The sequence below is a fragment of the Lynx rufus genome, unplaced genomic scaffold (assembly GCF_022079265.1).
Source record: "Lynx rufus isolate CCGP_SWC_20201006 ecotype Redwood Valley unplaced genomic scaffold, mLynRuf1.p SCAF_5, whole genome shotgun sequence".
Lineage (NCBI taxonomy): Eukaryota > Metazoa > Chordata > Mammalia > Carnivora > Felidae > Lynx > Lynx rufus.
The window spans coordinates 85,548,835-85,571,430 of record NW_025814867.1 but is presented as its reverse complement, the minus strand read 5'-3'; the positions used below and the strand labels follow the sequence as shown (position 1 = coordinate 85,571,430).

General features: G+C 36.4%; 1 protein-coding gene across 1 annotated transcript in view; it reads left to right on the top strand.

The window, feature by feature from the left end:
• Positions 1–22,596, top strand: part of ACAP2 (ArfGAP with coiled-coil, ankyrin repeat and PH domains 2) — a 155,202-nt gene that overhangs the window by 76,227 nt on the left and 56,379 nt on the right. The window contains exons 5-7 of the mRNA XM_047099315.1: positions 15,156–15,214; positions 16,368–16,551; positions 20,582–20,626. Of these exons, the coding sequence (XP_046955271.1) occupies positions 15,156–15,214; positions 16,368–16,551; positions 20,582–20,626 (288 nt within the window). The remainder of the gene's footprint in view (positions 1–15,155; positions 15,215–16,367; positions 16,552–20,581; positions 20,627–22,596) is intronic.

Here is a 22,596-nt window from a genome sequence, read left to right as displayed (position 1 = left end):
TGCATAAATTCTATAAAATGCGTAACCCTTTTTGTTTTATTTTTTTCTGAGTTTGATTTTCCATATTACAGCTGTCCACTCATTCACTCAGTGGATGGTTTCATGAAAATGTCATGTCCTATCTGGGTGTTGGTGGAAAATTTTTAAAAGTTTAAAATGGAATTATGTTAAAATAATAAGTATTTAATAAATAAATCATTTCTTTTTAATAGAATTATGTTAAAATAAAACATACTATTGGGGGAGATATTACATATTGAATGAGTACAATACTTCTAAATATCTAAAAAGTATTTTAATGAGAAACTTGAGCTAGTTTCCATGAACATAACTTTTTCTCAAAATAGGTCTTACCATGAAATGATTTCAAGCAATTCCTGGCCAAGATTTTAAAATTGTTGATCTTTTCAAATTCTTGGTCATTGTCATTGATAAGAATGTTGTCTGCATAAGTAGTCATATTAGTGAAAAGCAGGTGAGTATTTATTGCCCTTTCCTCCTGATTGACAGGAGCTTGGTTATTACTCCTTCCTCCTGATTGGCAGGAGCTTCTTTATCCCGTGTAATTAGAATTCAGATAATTCTGTCTCTTTAAGTTGTACTTTAAAGGAGCAGTCATTCATTTTTTATCCTTTTTTTCTTTCATTGACAAAAGTAATGCTTAAATTTTCTGAGATAAACTGAATAGATTTTGAATAAAATAATGATAAACCTTTCCTGCGGGTATACACAGAAGTTGGTCTTCTACTTTTTTCTTCCTTTAATTCACTTCTAATAATTGTCTTTGTGGATCTAGATTATAGCACTGACTCCCTAGTGACTCATTCTCAGCCTCTCCATTCCAATACAGCGAATCCACACAGTTTGTCAGTGTATGTGAATGGTCAGAAATATTAAGCATTGCTTGAAATAAATTAATCAGATAGCAGAATGTTACTTTAGCCATATCTTGAAGTCAATAGCTAGTATTAAATCCATAAGTTGAGATTTATTCCTCCTAAACTTCCTGAATTTTACTTAAAAAATTTTTTTTAATGTTTTTCATTTTTGAGAGAGAGAGCACTAGTAGATGAGGGGCAGAGAGGGAGACACAGAATCCAAAGCAGGCTTCAGGCTCCAAACTGTCTTCAGAGAGCCTGATGCAGGGCCCAAACCCACAAACTGTGAAATCATGACCTGAGCCAAAGTTGGACGCTTAACTGACTGAGCCACCCAGGAGCCCCGAGAACTTTTTTTCTTATTTTGTGTTTGCAGAAGTTTAGACTACAGATCTTTTTCTGTATGAAATTGACATTTCATGTTGAAGTCCTTTATGATTTGCTTCATTTAATAACTTCATAGTTATTTATAGCTTCATTTAATAACTTTGATACAAAAAGATAGGTCAAAGAAGAGAATTTGGACCACTGTGATTGTATTCTGAATGTAATGATTTTCTGGCAGTATTTAATGAAAAATTTGTCCATTATAGTGGGGAAACAACAATCAGTAGAAAGCAAATGTATTTAAGTACGAAAATGAAACATATGTCTTAAGGTTCAGAAATTGATGTGTGTATAATTTTCTGCATACTTAAAATGTTTTAAAATAAATATTGAAAGATAATAAAATGAAACATTTCATAAATAGGAAATACTAATTCGTTGTAGTTAATTCAATAAATGTTACTCTTATGTATGATCACAAAATAAAATTTTCAAAATGTTTTTTGAAATCAGCAAATGCCTACAGTTCCATTTAAATGATTATGTGCATTTATTTATTTATATTGGTTTCAAGTTTTTATTTGTTTTTGAGAGAGAGAGAGAAAGAGGATGAAAGTGAGCGAGAGAGAGCGAGAGAGCAAGAGCGAGAGTGAGAGCGAGAGCGAGAGCGAGAGCGAGAGAGAGAGAGAGAGATGGGCTCACCCAAAGTGGGGCTTGGGCTCACCTGATGTGGGACTCTAACTCATGAATCATGAGATCATGACCTGAGCTGAAGTCAGATGCTTCACAGCTGAGCCACCCAGGGGCCCTCGAGTTTTTATTTAAATTCCAGTTAGTTAACATATAATGTAATATTAGTTTCAGGAGTAAAATGTAGTGGTTCATCACTTACATGGAACACCCAGTGCTTATCACAATAGATTATGTACATTTAATTTCATCTTCAGAAATAAATGTTTTTTTGTTTTTTATTTTATTTTTTTAAGGATAGTCCTTTGAGTCAAATACATTTATTTTATGGAAGATACACCAAAATATTTTTTAATTTAATTTTATTTTTTAATTTACATCCAAATTAGTTAGCATATAGTGCAACAATGATTTCAGGAGTAGATTCCTTAGTGCCCCTTACCCATTTAGCCCACCCCCCTTTCAGTAACCCTCTGTTTGTTCTCCATATTTATGAGTCTCTTTTGTTTTGTCCCCCTCCCTGTTTTCTATATTATTATTGTTTCCCTTCCCTTATGTTCATCTGTTTTTTCTCTTAAAGTCCTCATATGAGTGAAGTCATATGATATTTGTCTTTCTCTGACTCATTTCACTTAGCATAATAGCCTCCAGTTCCATCTACATAGTTGGAACTGGCAAGATTTCATTCTTTATGATTGCTGAGTAATACTCCATTGTATATATATACCACATCTTCTTTATCCATTCATCCATTGATGGACATTTTTGGGCTCTTTCCATTCTTTGGCTATTGTTGATAGTGCTGCTATAAACACTGAGGTGCATGTGTCCCTTTGAAACAGCACACCTGTATCCTGTGGATAAATGCCTAGTAGTGCAATTGCTGGGTTGTTGGGTAGTTCTATTTTTAGTTTTTTGAGGAACCTCCATACTGTTTTCCAGAGTGGCTGCACCAGCTTGCATTCCCAGAAATAAATTTTTTTAATAATTAAAGATAAAACAGCAAAATTTCATCAAGAATCAGAATTTGGCTAATTAACATCAAAAGCCAATAATAAATAACTACTGAAAAGTGTAAGAATCAAAAAAGAATCAATTGCGTTCTTTTTTTTTTTTTTTTAATGTTTATTTTTGAGAGAGAGAGGGAGGACAGAGTGTGAACAGGGAAGGGGCAGTGAAAGAGGGAGACACAGAATTCGAAGCAGGCTCCAGGCTCTGAGCTGTCAGCATAGAGCCCGACGCAGGTTTTGAACTCATGAACCGTGAGATCATGACCTGAGCTGAAGTTGGACGCTTAACTGACTGAGCCACCCAGGTGCCTCCAATTGCATTCTAGTAGGAACACCTCTTAAGAAATGATGATGCTGGGGCGCCTGGGTGGCGCAGTCGGTTAAGCGTCCGACTTCAGCCAGGTCACGATCTCGCGGTCCGTGAGTTCGAGCCCCGCATCGGGCTCTGTGCTGACGGCTCGGAGCCTGGAGCCTGTTTCCGATTCTGTGTCTCCCTCTCTCTCTGCCCCTCCCCCGTTCATGCTCTGTCTCTCTCTGTCCCAAAAATAAATAAACGTTGAAAAAGAAAAAAAAAAGAAATGATGATGCTAACAAAACAACCATATGTATCTTATTAGTAGAAGAAATGTGAAAAGTAAGAACAAATTAATAGCAAAAATTTGTGAAAGAGCCAAAGAAAGATGAAATATTTGACAACGGGTACTAAGCAAAGAAGTGATGACAAACAAATTGTGACTGCAGTAGTTTTGGGTGATTCAAATGGTAATGCCAGGGGGAACATTATATAGTTTTGTCAAAGCAATAATTACTGCATTTAAATACTTTATAGAGCAAGTCGGACAAATAGTATTAAAATATAATTTTAGCAAAAAAGATTCATTTTAGCAGTTAATTTCTTTTTTAATTAAAATGTTTTAAGTTTATTTATTTATTTTGAGAGAGAGAGAAAGAGAGAGAGTGAGCAGAGCAGAGAGAGAGAGAGAATCCCAGGCAAGCTCTGCACTGTCAGTTCGGAGCCGGACTTGGGGTTTGAACCCACAAACCACAAGATTATGACCTGGGCCGAAATCAAGAGTCAGAAGATTTGGATGCCTAACCTACTGAGCCACACAGGCACCCCAGCAGTTGTTAATTTTGGAATGGTTGTACCAAATAGTTTACAACTTCTTAAATCACTGTAAAAACTTATATAAACACGACACTAATATCTTCTGTATGACTGTTGACATCTTATTTATCTCTGTTTAACAACCACCCCAAAATTTAGTGACTTAAAACAACAACTATCATGTGTTTGGGCAGGGTTTGGGGAGGCCAGCTAGTCTCTACTCCAGTTGGTGTTGGCTGAGTGGCTTGTATATGGCTGGAGGATCCAATTTGTCTGGTGCCTCAGCTGGGGTGGCTAGAATGGGTGAGGTTGGCCAGGTTTCTCCTGCCCTTTGGAGTCCGTCATTCTCTAGGACTTCACTCTTATAATGTGGTCTCTCTACAGGAGGGTAGTCAGACTTAAAATGTTTTTTTATTTTAGAAGAGAGAGCATGACTAGGAGAGATGGGCAGATGGGGGTGGAGGGGAGGGAGGGAGGGAGAGAGAGAGAGAGGGAGAGAGAGAGGGAGAGGGAGAGAGAGAGAGAGAGAGAGAGAGAGAGAGAGAGAATATATCCCAAGGCTCCTCACTCGGCATTTACCCTGATGTGGGCCTCAATCAATGCCACAACCCTGGGATCATGACCTGAGCTGAAATCAAGAGTCTGTCGCTCAACTGACTGAGCCACACAGGTGCCCCAGGTAGTCAGTCTTCTTAATGTGATAGCTGGCTTTCAAGTGAGTGAAATCAGTAGGTGTTAAGACTTCTTATGGGCTTGGCCTGGAAGTCACATAGGATCACTTTTGCTACATTCTTTTGATCAAAGCAAGATACAGGGCTATGCCAGATTTAAGGTAAAGGGTAATAAACTCTACCTCTTGGTGGGAGAGTACCATGCACATGGAGTGATGAGAGGAATTATTGGTGGCCCTCTATATAAACAGTCTACTGTATCTTTCAACACACCAATAATGTGTTCCATAAGTGTTAGGAGCCTTTACAGTAGAAACAGATTTTGATTTATGTCATCTGGAGTATAGCATCAGAATTTAAAAAATTTCTCTAGGTGATTCTGACATGTAGTGAAGTTTGAGAACCACTACTTTAAATCAGTGATTCTAGGGGTGCCTGGGTGGCGCAGTCGGTTGAGCGTCCGACTTCAGCCAGGTCACGATCTCGCGGTCCGTGAGTTCGAGCCCCGCGTCGGGCTCTGGGCTGATGGCTCAGAGCCTGGAGCCTGTTTCCGATTCTGTGTCTCCCTCTCTCTCTGCCCCTCCCCCGTTCATGCTCTGTCTCTCTCTGTCCCAAAAATAAATAAATGTTGAAAAAAAAATTAAAAAAATAAATCAGTGATTCTCGGGGCTCCTGGTTGGCTCAGTTGGTTAAGCATCTGACTCTTGATTTCAGCTCAGCTCATGATCTCGTGGTTTGTGATATTGAACCCTGCATTGGGCTCTGCGTTGATAGCAGGGAGCCTGCTTGGGATTCTCTGTCTCCCTCTCTCTGTCCCTCCCCCACTCATGTGCACGTGAGCCTGCACTCGCTCTCTTTCTTTTTCTCTCAAAAATAAATAAACATTAAAAAAAAAAAATAACCCAGCGGTTCTCAAATTGTGGCCCATGGACCAATAGTATCAGCATCACCCCGGGACTTGTTAGAATTTCAGCTTCTCAGAGTTTACCCAGATCTACTGAATCAGCAACTCTGAGGCCAGGAGCCAGCAATCTGTGTTTGAACAAAGCCTTCTAGGCAGTTCTAAGGTACTCTAAAGTTTGAGAACCACTGTTCTAGAGCAGGGGTTGGCAGACTTTGGCTTAAAGGCCAAATCTAACCCATCCCTCCCTTGCTTTGCATATAAAGTTTCATTGGAACACATATTCATTTGTTTCTGTATTGTCTATGGCTGCTTTTGCACTACAACAGAGTAGTTGTGACAGGGACCACATGGCCCACAAACCTAAAATACCGTCTAGTCCTTTACAGAAAAATGTGCTGACCTGTGCACTAAAGGACTACTTTATTTTTGCCCAGTTCCCAGGACTGTATGTGTCGTAACACCCACTGAAGAGAGGCCTCTTTCTGCTTTAGTGAAAGTGATTTAGTGATTTTAGCTACCTTGAATTCTTATCAGTGGAGTGGTAGTGGATGAACCAAGGCTGTAACCCAGACTAGTTAAAATCAGAGTCTCTGTGAGTAGGCATCAGTAATTTTCAAAGGTCCCCAGGTCATTCCAGAGTTCAGCCCAGTTTGAGAAGCAGTGTATTGCTTCTTCCAAATAAGCTACTTGGAATTCTTAATAAACGCAGACTCTGATTCTGTAAGTCTGGCCTGGTTTTGGAAATTCTTTTCTAACAAGCACCCAGGTGATACGAATAATTTTGGTTCACACCTGGGGAGCTTAAAATGTGCTGATTCCTGAGTCTCACCAGTGTTTCTAATTATCTCAGCATCAGGGTATTTAAAAGTTCCCCAGGTTATTCTAATGTGCAACCAATGTAAGAACCCCTAGGTTAGAGCAGCCTGTCTCAATCTCTGAGTAATGGAATCACCTAGCAAATGTAATAAAAATACAGAAGGATTTTATCTTTCTTTAACAAGCTTGGACCTTGGTAGTTTCTGTTAGCTTTGCAGGTGATTTTCACACTAAAGCTAGTGAAGAACCACTGCTGTAGAGGACTCGAGAAAGGGAGAAAGAAGAATTTAGAGAAATGGATAGGCTAGGACAGGCAAAGAATATAGAAAAAGAGGAATGCATAATAAACAATAATTTGCATATTGGGCTCTGTTCCTGATGATAGCAAAGAAGAGTCCTCTTGATTTGTTATTGACCTATTTATTACAGGCCTAATGAGCTTAACTAAATAAAAGATTCAGGGCGTTCACAGCCATAGCCCTGTACTCTTCTATAGATTTTGGAAAGGAGAGGGATGATTATGTCCTATGGAAGGAATCATAGAAGAGAATGCTGTGGTAGCTGAATAATATTTAAATGGGCGACAAAGACTTTAAACTACAAAATTTATGCTTTGAGCCAATGGGGCCTAAATGGTAAGAACTGGAAAATCTTCAGTGCCAACTGTGGATGTGTAGCCTATCTTGTACTAAACTTTGTAGAGTACTGTTTGCCATACGTAAACTGCATCTCAGTTTTCATCGTTTTCTGAAAACAGCTGAGATAGTGTTGCTTTAACTGTGTCCAGACATGAATGGGGGATAACCTGAGTGTAAGCCATTGGTTTAAAACAACCATTATCTGTGCACTTAAGTCAGATCCTTTTGTAATTAGCCCACGCATAGGTCAAATGACATATTCTTGATTATTATGTATATGTTGGTAGGAATAATACTGCTAATTTTAGAAATGGAACTGAACCTTAGCTTTTGTGTTGGTACCTCCCCCCACCACCCCCGAGTCTGTCATTGTGGTTTTATTGTACCATTCCACGTTTTCTGGTGTAGAAACAGAAGACCTGAGATATACTTAATTCCAAGGGTAAAACAATTTTTTTGGTCTAAAACCTAGGTAAAGTTTTTGGGTGGTCACTGGACACTTTGGATAAGATCTGGATCAGAATCCTCAACTAGTGAAGATAGTAGAACGCAACACAAGGAAAATGGGGAAATCAAATCAAACTTAAGGAAAGAGTCTTGCAGACTTCATTTGGTACCTGGCTTCTAGGTACCAGTGCTACTTGAGATTGGTCCTGACAAGGCTACTTTTACTTTAGTCCCTGTTTCTTTCAAGTCTTCTATAGCTTTTTACTTGCAGCATATGAAAATAAATGATGTGAATTCTCTCTCAAGCAGAGTATAGATTAGTGACTTAGGAAATGAGACTAAATGAGGCAGTTCTGTGCAGCGGTTCACCACAGAAAAGTGTTAGCGAGCTGTTCTGTGGCTGGATGGCTTGAGATTGGCAACTAGGAGACAGCTTTTTACTCAGTTGCTTTTGCATTAACAATATAATTTTCACTGTAATCGAAGTGTTGAAAATGTGTAGCCTCGATTATTGGCAATTTCCTAAAGTACTTCCTATTCTAGTCAAACATATATAAAATTTAGTTTAGGTAATGTTTTATCTTGGAGGATGTAGATACTACGTAATGTTTGTATAGTTTTAAAACAATGAAACACTACACAGGAAAACATTGTGTTTTTCTCTCTGGAATATACTTATTTTTAAACGTTACTGAGGGATAATTGGTATAAACAGCATATCAAAGCATACAATTTGGTGAGCGTTGACGTATGTAAACCTGAATAAAACTGTCACCTTAATTAATTTAATGAACATAACAGTTACACCCCAAAAGTTTTCCTTTGCTACTTTGTAATTCTATTTGCTGCCTTCTTATTTCTAGACATTCACCGATCTGCTTTCTGTCATTATTGGTTAGTTTCGATTTTCTATACTTACATGTAAATTGAATCAGTGTAATTATTTTGAGACTCAATTGTGTTGTGTTTAACAATAATTCTTTCTAGGGGCATCTGGGTGGCCCAGTCGGTTGAGCATCTGACTTCGGCTCAGGTCATGATCTCGCAGTTTGTGAGTTTGAGCCCCACTTTGGCTCTCTGCTGTCAGCCTGTCAGCGTGGAGTCCACTTTGAATCCTCTGTCCCTCTCTCTGCCCCTCCCCTACTTATGCTCTCCCCCAAAAAAATAAATATTAAAAAAAGAAAAACAATAATTTATTCCTTTTTTATTGCTTAATAGTATTGCATTGTATGGATATATCATAATTTGTTTATCCATTCACCTGTTGATGGATGTATTAGTTATCTATTACCATAGAGTGGATTACCCCAAAATATAGTGGCTTAAAACAATAAACATTATCTGGTTTCTGGGCCAGGAGTTCTTAGACTTTAGATTTAGCTGGGTGGCTCTGGCTCAGAGTCTTGTATGAGATTGCTATTAAGATATTGGCTGGGCCACAGTCAGTTGAAAGCTTTACTGGGGCTGGAGGATCCAATTCCGAGATAGGAAGTGTGTGTGGCTGTTGGATCCAGGCCTCAGTTCCTCGCCAGGGAGCCTTGTCCCTCGGCTGCTTGAGTGTCCTTAGTACATGGAATCTGGTTACTCCCCAAACAGGGGATCCAAGAGCACAAGAGCAAGGGCAAAGAAAAAGCTACATTGCTTTTCATGACTTAGTCTTAGAAGGCATACATTGTCACGTCCTCCATATTACCATTTGTTAGAAGTAAGTCGCTATGACCAGCCTGCTCTCAAGGTGATCAGGCCCCATTTTTGAAGGGAGGAGTGTCAAAGAATTTGTGGACATATTTTAAAGCCACCACAATGAACATTTGAGTTGTTTCTGGGCTTTGGCTATTACAAATAAAGTTGCTTACAAAAATATATGTAAAAGTTTGTATACATATATGCATTTATTTCTCTTGTGTGAATAGCCAGGAGTGGCTAGTTCATACATAAGGTAGGATTATATTTAACTTTTTACAAAACTGTGTGTATAGTGAAGACTATAAAATATTGCAAAGAAAATTAAGGAAAGAAAAAGAACTTACTGTTTATAATAATAATAATGTTAATATTCATATATTAAATTTCTAAAAATTTTTAAAAATCTTTATTTTCAGATACTCTTAGACTTACTGAATAGTTACAGTACAGAGTACCCATAACCTTTAAATTTCTAAAAATATTTAACTTCTTCAAAGAAATTAAAGAAAACCTCCCAAAATTTAGAAATTATTTTCCAAAGTTGACTGTATCATTTTACAGCAGCCATGTACAAGAGTTCTAGATGCTTCACATGATCAACAACACTTGGTATGGCCACTCTTTTTAAATTCATCATGGTTTTAATTTGCATTTTCTGTTTTTTTTTTTTTTTAAGTTTATTTATTTTGAGAGAGATCCAATTCCAAGATAGGGAGTTTTTTTTTAAGTTTATTTATTTTGAGAGAGTGCGTGCGAGCAAGGGAAGGGCAGAGAGAGAATCCCAAGCAGGCTCTGTGCTTTTAGCACAGAGCACAATGTGGGGCTTGATCTAACAAACTGTGAGATCATGACTTGAGCCAGAATCAAGAGTTGGAGGCCCAACTGACTGATCCACCCAGGTGCCCCTAATTTGTATTTTCTTAATAGTTAATGATGCTCAGTGTGTTTTTGTGTGTTTTTCTGTCAATGTATCTTCTTTGGTGAAATGTCAGCTCTTTTGCCCATTAAACTTTTTTGGATTGCTTATCTTATTATTACTTAGTTATAAGAGTTCTTTCTGTATTCCAGAAATGTCTTTTGCCAGATAAATGTTTGGCAGATACTTTCTCTGAGGCTTTGGCTTGTCTTTTCCATTTTTATGAGTATCTTCTGAAAAGCTATAGCTTTTAATTTTGATTAAATCAGTTTATTCACTTTTTTATTTTATGTTTTCTTTTTGTATTCTACCAAGAAATGTTTGCCTGGTTTATGTTTAGATTTGTGATCCACTCTGAGTTACTTTTTCTATATGTTTGCATGGTAAGGGTGAAAGTTCCTTTTTTTTTTTCAGGCTATGGCTCTTCACTTGTTTGTTGTAACACCATTTGCTCAAAATGGTTTTTCCCTATTGGCACCTTTTTGAAGGCAGCTGTGTTCACCACTATACCACCAGTTGGTACTGCACCATTGGTACTTTTTGTCTAAAAAAATGTGTGGGTCAGTTTTGGGCTCTGTCTTATTTCATTGATCTTTTTGCCTGTCTTTATTCTAATACCACAATAGCCTTAATTACTGTAGCTTTCATAGTAAGTCTTGAAATCAGGTAGTATAGGTATTCCAGCTTTCTTCCTTTTTTTCAAAATTGGCTATTCTAGGTCTTTTACATTTTCATATAAATTTTAGAGTCAAATTTTTAACTTCTACAGAAAGCCTTACTGGGATTTGGAGTGGGATTGTATTGAATGTATAGATCCATTTGGTGAGAATGGACATCTTACTAATAATCAGTCTTTGAATCCATGAACACAGTATATCTCTCTATTTACTTAAGTTTTCCTTAATTTCTCTTGGTAATGTTTTGTAGTCTTCACTGTACAAGTCTTACGTATGTATCCCTAAGCATTTCCTATTAAATTTTTTTTTAATTTGTTTATTTTGAGAGAGAGAGAGAGTGAGCATGAGTGGGGTAGAGGCAGAGAGAGAGGGAGAGCACAGAGCCTGATGTGGGGCTTGAACTCACAAACCATGAGATCATGACCTGAGCTGAGATCAAGAGTCCGATGCTTAACTGACTGGGCCACCTGGGTACCCCAGCATTTCCTATTTTTTGATGCTACTGTAAATGATGTATTTTTTTGTCGTGTTTATTTTTGAAAGACAGAGTGTATGCAGGGGAGAGGCAGAGAGAGGGGGACAGAGGATCTGAAGCGGGCTCCGTGCTGACAGCAGGGAGCCCAGCGTGGGGCTCGAGCTCAAACCGCAAGATCATGACCTGAGCCAAAGTTGGACACTTAACCGACTGAGCCACCCACCCAGGCCTTTTTAAAGTTCACTTGCTAAGTTGTTGCTGGTATATAGAAATATCACTGATTTTTGTATATTGACTTTGTTCCTGTGGCCTTGCTAAATATGCTTGTTAGTTCTGGTAGACTTTTCTGTAAATTCCATAGTATTATCTCAATCATATCATCTGTAGATAAAGATAGCTTTGTATTCTTCCATTCTAATATGTTCCCCTTTTTTCATTTTTCTTGCTTGATTGCCTTGCTAGGATCTCTAGTAGAATGTTGAATAGAAGTGATGAGAGCAGATATTCTTAAGGCCTCGTTCTTGAGTGTTGCCATTAAGAAGCCTTTCACCACCGAATATGTTAGCTGTACATTTTTTGTATGTGCTCTTTATTAGTTTGAGGAAGTTCCCTTTTATTCCTGGATTCCTGAGAGTTTTTATCAGGAATGGGTGTTGAATTTTGTCAAATGCTTTTTGGTCTCTATTGAGATGCTCATACAGTTTTTCTGTTTTAGTTTGTTATCATGGTAAATTATATTCATTGACTTTTTAATGTTAAATCCATCTTGCATTCCCAGAATAAATCCCAATTGTCATCGTATATTGTTCTTTTTATATGTTGTTATTGTATATCATTATTACATATTAAGAATTTTTACATATGTGGTCATGAGGGATATTGAGAATTCTCTTGTTTCCACATCCTCACTAACACTTACTCTTTTTTGTCTTTTTGATACTAGCCATTCTGAGTTGTGTGAGGTGATATCTCATTGTGGTTTTGATTTGCATTTCCCTGATGATAAATGATGTTGAGCATCTTTTCATGTGTCTCTTGGCCATTTGTATCTTTTCTTTGGAAAAAAGTCTACCCAAGTCCTCTGCCAATTTTTAAATCAGATTGTTTGGTGTATGAGTTCTTTATATATTTGGGGTATTAACCCTTTATCAAATATATCATTTGCAAGTATCTTCTCCCATTCAGTATATTGCCTTTTTATTTTATTGATGGTTTCTTTCACCGTGCAAAACCTTTTTAGTTTGATGTAGTCCCAATTGTTTATTTTTCTTTTGTTTCCCTTGCCTGGGGAGATAGATTAGGAAGAATACTAAGGCCAATGTCCAAGAATTTACTGCCTATGTATTCTTTTAGGATACATAAGGTTTCAGGTCTCACATTTAGGTCTTTAATCTGTTTTGATTTTATTTTTGTGTATGGTGCAAGAAAGTGGTCCAGTTTCATTCTTTTGCATGTAGCTGTCCAGTTTTCCCAATCATGTATTAAAGAGACTGTATTTTCCCCATTGTATGTTCTTGCCTCCTTTGTCGTAGATTAGTTGACTATATAAGTGTGAAGTTATTTCTGGGCTCTTTATTCTGTTCCATGATCTAGGTGTCTGTTTCCATGCTAGTACCATACTGTTTTGAGTACTATAGCTTTGTAGTATAGTATGATGCCTCCAGTTTTCTGTTTTTTGTTTGTTTTTGTTTTTGTTTTGCAAGATTACTTTGGCTCTCTGGGGTCTTTTGTGGTTCCATACAATAGGATCATTTGTTCTAGTTCTGGAAGGATACTAACTAATATAGTTAGTTTTATGAATTTTGACACATGCATACAGTTGGATCTCCATACCACAATCTATATGCATGACTGTTCCAATAACCCTAAAAATAGCCTTATGTTATGCCTTTGTAGTACCCTTCCTCCTACCCCTTACCACTAGTAATTACTGATTTGTTCTCCATCCCTATAGTTATATCTTTTCCTGGGTGTCCTGTAAATCATATCATATAGCTTGTAGCCTTTTGAATATGACTTATTTTACTTAGCAAAATCCATTGAAATTCATCTATGTTGTTGTATGTATTAATAGTTGCTCCTTTTTATTGCTGAGTAGTATTCTATTGTGTGATGTACCATAGCTTACTTCTTCAAGGACATTTAGATTGTTTCTAGTTTGAGGCACTTAGGAATTGCACTGCTATAAACATTTGCATACAGGTTTTGGTGTAACTCTAAGTTTTCTTTTTTCTTGGGCAAATACCTAGGAATGGGATTGCTAGGTTTTGTGTAAATATAGCTTTAACTTTATAGGCTATGGGAGGTTTTTAACTATAGATTCTATTTCTTTGTTTCTGTTTAGGTTATTGATTTCTTATTGAGTGAACTTTGGTAGTTTTGTCTTTCAAAGAATTAACCCATCTCTATTGAATTTATAGGCCCAAAATTGTTCCCCAATTCTCCTGATTATCCTTTTTTTTTTTTTTTTAATTTTTTTTTTTTCAACCTTTATTTTATTTTTGGGACAGAGAGAGACAGAGCATGAACGGGGGAGGGGCAGAGAGAGAGGGAGACACAGAATCGGAAACAGGCTCCAGGCTCTGAGCCATCAGCCCAGAGCCTGACACGGGGCTCGAACTCACAGACCGTGAGATCGTGACCTGGCTGAAGTCGGACACTTAACTGACTGCGCCACCCAGGCGCCCTGATTATCCTTTTTTAATAGCTGTAGAATCTGTGGTAATGTCATCTTTCTCCTTCTTGACATTTGAAATTTGTGTTTTAAAATTTTTTCTTGATCACTTTGATGGGAGATTTATCAACTTTATAGATCTTCTGAAAGAACTAGCTTTTGCTTTCATTGAGTTTTGGCTGTTGAGTTTCTGTTTTCTATGTAGCTGACTTCCAGTCTTACCTTTATTATTTCCTTTCTTCTGCTTAATATGGGTTTAATAGTTTAACATAGTACAGAAAATAATTTTTCTCTCTGGAAGTAAATTGTCAGATTTTAAAACCCTTTAGTACTCAATCCAGGTGTGTGTGTGTGTGTGTGTGTGTGTGTGTGTGTGTGGTGTTTGGTATTTAGGCAAGAACATGAGACTTTGCTAGTAGCAAGATTTCAGAGAGAGTGAAATTGGTATTGTTTTTAATAAGTAGGAGAACACAGGATTTTCTTTTTGTTTTGAATATTGATTTTTGTGTCTGTTCATCTGACATCTGTTTCCAACTCTGAATGAAGTGTATCTGTTAATTATTGAATGAAATGTATCTGTTAATTATAGAAGTATTTGGAGTTTCCATGACAAGCCCAGTGAAATTGCCCACACATGGAGCTACTAGAGTTTAATATGTGGTATCATTTAAATGGGGCAAAATATTGTCATGAGGAGTAAAATTTTATTCTTGTCTCTAATCTTAGCAATCATTGAACCCAAAGGACCATATAATGTTTACTTGAATTAAGAATGTAAAACATTGAAATCCCTACATTTTCCCTGTTGAATAACCTCTAACTAAGATGATATGAAGCAGTTCTGGAGTTGTTTTTACTTAGTATGTTTTGATATGTTAAAGTAAGAAATTCCTGTAGTAAATAAAGTAGACTTCATATTACTTTTTAGGTTATTTGTCAAAGCTTGAATTAAAATCAAGGAAATAAATCACTCTATTATTTCAACATTGTATTTAAATGTTAATGCAGATGTGATTTTTTTCTGTAAATAAAAATAATTTTATTTTTTAGATGAAACTGGCTTAAAAATCAGTTTCAGTTTCTTTTTTAAATCCTTACTTTTTTAGTTGGTCTTCAATAAGAAATATAGGTGTTATTAGAATTGGAGTAATAGTGGAAAGATGTATTATTTATCCATCTACGTGAAAATTATTTTTTTGTTTACTTTTCTAATTGTTTAATGTTACATTTTATTTTAGATCCTATTTGACCAAACTCAGAGATCAATTAAAGCACAGCTTCAGAACTTTGTTAAAGAGTAAGTCAATTACAGTGAAAAGAAAAGTAACCAGTGAATGATCACATCTGGGAGTTGGTATCTTTTGAGAGGAATTTTATGGACCATGATTTATTGAAAATTTTGGAGTTTTTGTTTGCTTTTTTGCTTTGTGAAATATATATTGCATTTTTTCCTGAGTTACTCTGTAAAGGAATCAGACTTTATGCCTTTCAGTGAATCATTTATATTATGAAATTTATATTCAGGATACATAACTAGGATTGTTAAAGATTAAAAAATAAAAGAAATAATTTAATGGCCTTTCAAAATCAAAGCAGACCCCAAAAGTGATTGAAATGCTATTAGTTATTATAGTTGAGACTAAGTTTTCCTTTGTCTCAATATGGTATTTCTTTTGAAGAGAAGATAATGGAATATATGAAAATGAGTCAGGAAAGTGCATGTTTTTTGCCACATGTGAGCCTTTTATGTCACATTCATCCCGTTCTATATGTGAAATAAAATGAAACTAGAAATAAAAGACATCCAAATTTTCTAGATAGGAACATTTTCCTTTCCCACATTAATCAGTTTTTCTCTTTTAATTCCTGACTGAGAGTATATAAAATTACAGATAACGTTGGTTACAATATAGTATTCAGGATAAATGGCAGATGTTATAAGCTGCAGATAGTGGCAGCTCACATGAACATAGTGCACTGCCATTTAGTAGGTTGGAATTTATTGTTTCGTTAGTGACGTCTTGCAGATTCTTTGCAAATAATAGACTGATGTTCAGAATGTCCTTATAGAACGTATACATGAAAATTTATGGCTTCTTAACAAAGAGTTTAAAGCCTTTTTCACATACACTTTATTATCATTTTTAAATTATTTGTCTTCAAGTCATTTTGCCTAGTTCTCTGGTAGGAAAAAATGAAGGGATATCATGTATTTATCTAAGATCATTAATCAAGGGTTTTGGATTTTTGGAATACTGAATGGAAACTGTTACTCTTTACGGGTACACAGTTGTTTTACAAAGGATTGTATCAGTGTGTGTTTTAAGAATATATTCATGCCCTTGACCCAGTAATTTCCCTCAACAAGAAATGAATGATATTTCTTAAAGTGTGGTTTGCAGACCACCCATAATTGGATTTATGAAAGTTTCACTATTTTTATTTTTTAGAGATCTTAGAAAATTCAAAGATGCCAAGAAGCAATTTGAAAAAGTCAGTGAAGAAAAAGAAAATGCATTAGTAAAAAATGCTCAAGTACAAAGAAACAAACAGCACGAAGTTGAGGAAGCCACAAACATTTTGACAGCAACAAGAAAATGTTTTCGACATATAGCCCTCGACTACGTACTTCAGGTATATTTATTATGTGTTTTCAAAAAACGCTTACTAAACACGTCCTTACTTTTGAATGATGGCATTGAAAGAACAATTAATAATGTTTCTTTGAGTTTAAAATCAAACCATGATCTTTTGTGAAAACTTTGCACTTGTCTGTATATCTCTGTGCATATATTTATGTGTGTACATGTGTACACCTTTGGTTTGGATTTCTTCACCTTTTCACTTAACATGATACTTCTCTCATTTTTAAATGTTGTAAAAAGCATTTTTAATTGCTATATTTTATTCTGTGGAATTACTGTGTCAATTTAGTTAGTATCTGATGATCAGATATAGTGTTGCCAGTTTTTACTGGAAATAGTGAAAATGTAGCTTTCAATAATTATAAATAATAATAACATCTTTGTATATAAATCTTTTGCCACATTTCTGATTATTTCTTTAGAGTAGACTCCTAGAAGTACTAAGGCTTACTTTGTTGCCAAATGAAAAATATTTCTAGAAACACTGTTCTCATATTTACCATAATGTAAATATGAGAAAAAATATGGTGTTTAAAATTTTTTTTTAATGGTTATTTATTTTTGAGAGAGACAGAGACAGAATGTGAGTGGGTTAGGGGCAGAGAGAGAGGGAGACAGAATCTGAAACAGGTTCCAGGCTCCGAGCTGTCAGCACAAAGCCCGATGCGGGGCTCGGACTCACGAGCTGTGGGATCATGACCTGAGCTGAAGTCAGATGCTCAACCGACTGAGCCACCCAGGCGCCCCCAAAATGTGGTGTTTTTTAAAACTAGAGATCAGTGTTTGGTAAGTTGCCTGGTGATCTTCTGGTCCTATGTATAATTGAAATCTATTTGGATTTGATAGGTCTCCAAAGGGATTCAAGAGATGTGAAAAGTGAAGGCACATATACATTGTTTCACATGTACTTGGTATTTTCCCATGTATCATGAGTTGAAAGCTCTAAAGCTTAGGGGATTATTTTGTCTAAATCTCCTTTTACAAAACAGTAATAGAGTCCTCAGAGATTGTTGACTTAATAGTGATCACAGGGCATTTCTTTAAAAAAATACATAAGTAACCATATACAAATTAGTGCTTAAAAACTACTTAGATGGGGTGCCTAGGTGGCCCGGTCAGTTGAGTGTCGGACTTCAGCTCAGGTCATGATCTCTCCATTCGTGGTTTCAAGCCTTACATCCAGCTTTCTGATGTCAGCACGGAGCCCGCTTTAGATTATCTGTCCCTCTTTCTCTCTACCCCTCCTCTTCCCCCCCTTGCACTTACACTCTTTCAAAAATAAAACATTAAAAAAACCCTCCTTAGATAACTTTGCAAAACAGTAGAAAAAGACCAAGATTTTTAAAAATTTTCTATTCAGTAAGTGGGAAGTTACATTTTAAAAAATGAAGTGAATTCTGTTTATTAATGAAAGTCTCTAGAATGGCATGGTCTGTAATTTCCTATTTCCCATTACCTACCTCACATTCACCCCACTTCTGCAGTAATACGAATACTGTCTTCCTATCCGATTCCACTGAAATGGCTTATGCTAAGGTCTTACTCATTAGATAGAATTTAATTTTTAACCAACTTGACTCTCGCGTTTCACTGAAATGGTAGACCACACTCTTTCTTGAAATATACTTTTGTCTTAATTTATTTCAAATAACTTTAGGTCATCTTCCCAGCTTCTGTTGCTTTTCAGTTTCCATGTTGAGGTTCTCTCCTTTGCCTACCTTTTCAACCTCTTTTTCAGGTTTACATCTTTGGTTCTGTTCTTTTCTGACCTTTTGATTTTCCTGATAATCTCATGCTCTTTGCTTGAATTACCACTAAGTACAGATGACAAAATTTATTTTTCTCAGACGCCCCTCTTTCTTTTTGTATTCCCAACTGAAAACTGTCTTCTTCCAGATGGCGTCTTTTTGCCCTTACCTAACTTGAATGGCGACACCCTTTTGCTCAATCCTAGAAGTTCCTGTGGAGAGTTGTTACACCAGATATTCTCATTCTCAGCTGCTATACCTAACAGCCAAAACTGCCTTATAAAGTTCTGTGAATCTCTAAAGTCTGTTCTTTCTGACCCTTGCTGTAGCACTTTATTATTTCTTATCTAGACTATTAAGATGTTCTCATAAAACTGGTCTTGCTTGCATTGCTTTTACGTGCTCCATTACTAGTTTATTCTCTGTTCTGTGGTCAGTTACTCAAAACTGTCCAGGCAAAATGAATCATTCTTGCCTCTGCTTCCACTGTGCTGCCATAATATTGTCATGCACATTGCTGTTAGAGCACTTACTTGCATTTATTGTAATTATTTATTTCTGTGTCTTTTATTCCTAGGTTGTGTTCCTTCCCTCTAGTCCAGTGGTTGGAAAATAAATTTTCCATTTTCTGTGGTGTTCATCCAAATAGTTTCACATTAGGACCCCTGCTTCCTCTATAGCTATTGCATTATTTGATTTTTCTTATGAGAACTGTTGTGTCATTTAATTATATGGCCTAAGTGGCGATTTTAGGGCATAGTAAGTAATAAATATCCAAATTTATAAAGTTTGTCATGCTTTAGCTTCCTTAAATACGTGATTTTACTTTTTTTCAAGTAAATGCTGTTTTTTGTTGCCAAACAGAAAAAAATACATAGAAGAGAGGCACTTTTGTTTGGTATTTTTCAAAGTTTGAATAATAGGTTATCTGCAGCCCCTGCTTTTATTTAGAGCATTTGAAAGTTAATATTTTAGTTCTCAAAACTGAATGGGCCTTGAAACACATACAAAGGAAATTAGTGGTTAGTTAAGTGTAGTTATTTGGATTTTTCTTGGTGTGGTTTTGTTTTGCGATCAGTGCTTTAAAATTATCTTGTAAGACAACAGGCGGAAGAACATATTAAAAAGGAAGATATTCTGTAAATCTTTTGACAATGATAGCAAAAAATGAATGATTCTTTTTTTGTATAAACATTTAATTTCATTAAGCTGATATGTAACAGATAAAAATAAAATACTTGTTAAGAATTTTCTAGAGTTGGGAGAGATACTACAAAGGTAACTTTCATAATTTACTGGTCTTTTAGTAAGTTTAGTCTACGTAAAATATTTAAGGTCTATTAATTTATTTAACAAATATTTATTGAGTCCTCACTACGTACTACTTGGGGAATGCAGCTGGGAGTAAGACATAGGTAAATAAGAAAATATAAGGTAGTTATGAATGCTATGAAGAAAATAAATAGGTTGATATACTAGAGAGTATACCAACTCTAGTATATAGGGCCTACCTTGGACGTTTTTGAGGAGATAGTATTTAAGCTGGGGCCTGATTAGTAAGAGGTATCCTTGTGTCTGGGCAGAAAATCATGACATGAAGACAGAGCAGCTAGTTTGAAGGTGTTGAGATGGAAGTAGTTTTGGATTGTAATTGGAGCACAGAAAGGGGAAAGTAGTAGAAAGCTAGGTTAGAGAGGCAATCATCACAAAGGGCCACTTAGGTGATAGAAGGAAGTTGGAAGGTTTTACGTTGGACATAGCATAATCTTATTTATATTTTGAAAAGATCACTCTGCTTGCTGTGTGGAGAATGGATTGTAGAGTCAAGTATAGAGAGACTAGTTCATAGGCCATTGCAACAGTCTAGAAAAGATAGGATGATGGTTGGTAGTGGTGGTAAAAGTAGTGAGGATTTGTATTACAGATACATGTTGAAGGGTCTGGATGGACAGTTAGATGAGGAGGACGGGGAAAAGATGGAATTCTGAGAAATTCAAAGGTCTATCAAAGTGATAGTTTTATCATTACAGTATTTATGGCTTAAGCATGACCAGTTTTTCTTTGAACTGAAATGGATGACAGTTTCATTGGTATGTTTGTCTTAACTGTTCTTGCAAAACGCAGGTCAAAGGGTAAAAACCTTGAACTTTGTTTTTATTTACTTTTCTGGAAAAGTATTAAACTTCAGAATAAGCAAATTTTACAATATTGCACTGTAGATTAGTTTTTAAAGTAAAAACTGGGTGATTAACCAACTGTATTTTCCCTCAGATTAATGTCCTTCAATCAAAACGAAGATCAGAAATCCTAAAATCAGTAAGATATTTATTGAAATGATATTTTAAATATTTTGGTATGATCTGAATGCACATATGTAAGCATTTAAGCAGCATCATATGTTTGTGTGTATATATATGTAAATATATTTATTCCAGGTTCATAATTAATCTTTACAGATCTTTTTGTATTTCTCATATGCCACTTAACCACTTTTTTGTCTTCTTCACGTTACAGTTATTTATGTGTATCTCCTCTATTAACACACTGCGAGCTCCTTAGTGTAGATGTTTAAATATTTCAGATTCAGGGCATGCATAAATAGTATCATTTGGAGAATTTTTCCTTAGGATTATTGATGATGTATCAGCCTTTTGGTTTGTTCTTTGGAGTGCAGTTGGAAAATAAATGGGATGAAATTTGAGAATAATTTTTTTCCCTGAGCCACTATACCCATAGAGAAAGTGACTTTTTTTTTTTATGTGACCATTTTTGGTCTTAAAGCTATCAAGGAAGTGGGCAGGGGGTGGTAGTGGTATGGCAATGAACTTTTTCATATTTCGAGAATCTTAGAAATAATTTTTCCTCTCTTTGTTCACTGAAGTGTTTTATTTTTCTTTTCCCCTGAAAGGGTATACTTAAATTGCTTTGATCCTTGTCCCCACCAAGCTTTTTCCTAAATTCTATATTTATGATAGTGCTTACAGGTAAGTACATTGTACTTGCTCTTTACTTCCACTTCCTTTTCCAGACTGAGAGTAATGTATGTTAATTGTAGAAAATTGAAAACTGAAATGTATGAAGAAAAGAATTAAAATACTTATAAATCTTACTACCAAGGGAGAACCACTGTTATTATCTTGGCGTATATCTGTATCTTTTTTCCTCTCTTTCTGTGTGCATGTATGTATGTGAATGTGTATATGTGTATTCTAAAATGGCTTTTAATTAAAAAAATTTTTTTTTAAACATTTACTTATTTTTTTTTTAATTTTTTTTTTTAACGTTTATTTATTTTTGAGACAGAGAGACAGAGCATGAACGGGGGAGGGTCAGAGAGAGGGAGACACAGAATCCAAAACAGGCTCCAGGCTCTGAGCTGTCAGCACAGAGCCTGACGCAGGGCTCGAACTCACGGACCGTGAGATCATGACCTGAGCCGAAGTCGGCTGCTTAACCGACTGAGCCACCCAGGTGCCCCAACATTTACTTATTTTTGAGAGACAGAGAGAGGCAGAGCATGAGCAGGGGAGTGGGAGAGAGAGAGATATACAGAATCTGAAGCAGACTCCAGGCTCTGAGCTGTTAACACAGAGCCTGATGCGGAGCTTGAACTCACGAACTGTGAGACTATGACCTGAGCTGAAGTCGGATGCTCAACTGGCTGAGCCACCTAGGCGCCCCCAAAATGGCTTTTAATTTTTTTTTTAAACAAAATAAGAATCATTGCTACATATGTTTTGTAACTTTCTTTTCTCAATAGTAACACTAAAGTCATCAGGTGTCATTAAATATTTTTTATTTAACGATGACTTTTGTGGCGAAATAGAATTCCACCATGTGGATATATTAGGGGTAGGCAACCTTTTTTTGTGAAGGGCCAGGTAGTGACTATGTTAGGTCTTGTGGGCCATGTGGTCTGTGTTGTAATTACTTAACTGTATGCTGTAATGAGAAAGTAACCATAAGGGCGCCAGGGTGGCTCAGTCAGTTGAGTGTTCGACTCTTGATTTTGGCTCAGGTCATGATCCCAGGGTCTTGGGATCGAGCCCTCCATGCTGAGTGTGGAGTCTGCTTAAGATTCTCTCTCTGTCTCTCTGTCTCTCTGTCTCTCTGTCTCTCTCTCTCCCTCTCCCTCTCCCTCTCCCTCTCCCTCTCCCTCTCCCTCTCCCTCTCCCCACCCTGCCCCAAACCCTCTCCCCTGCGGTGTGCTCTCTGAAATAGAGAGAGAGAGAGAGAGAGTCAAAGCAGCCATAGATAATATGTAAATGAATAGAATGGCTGTGTTT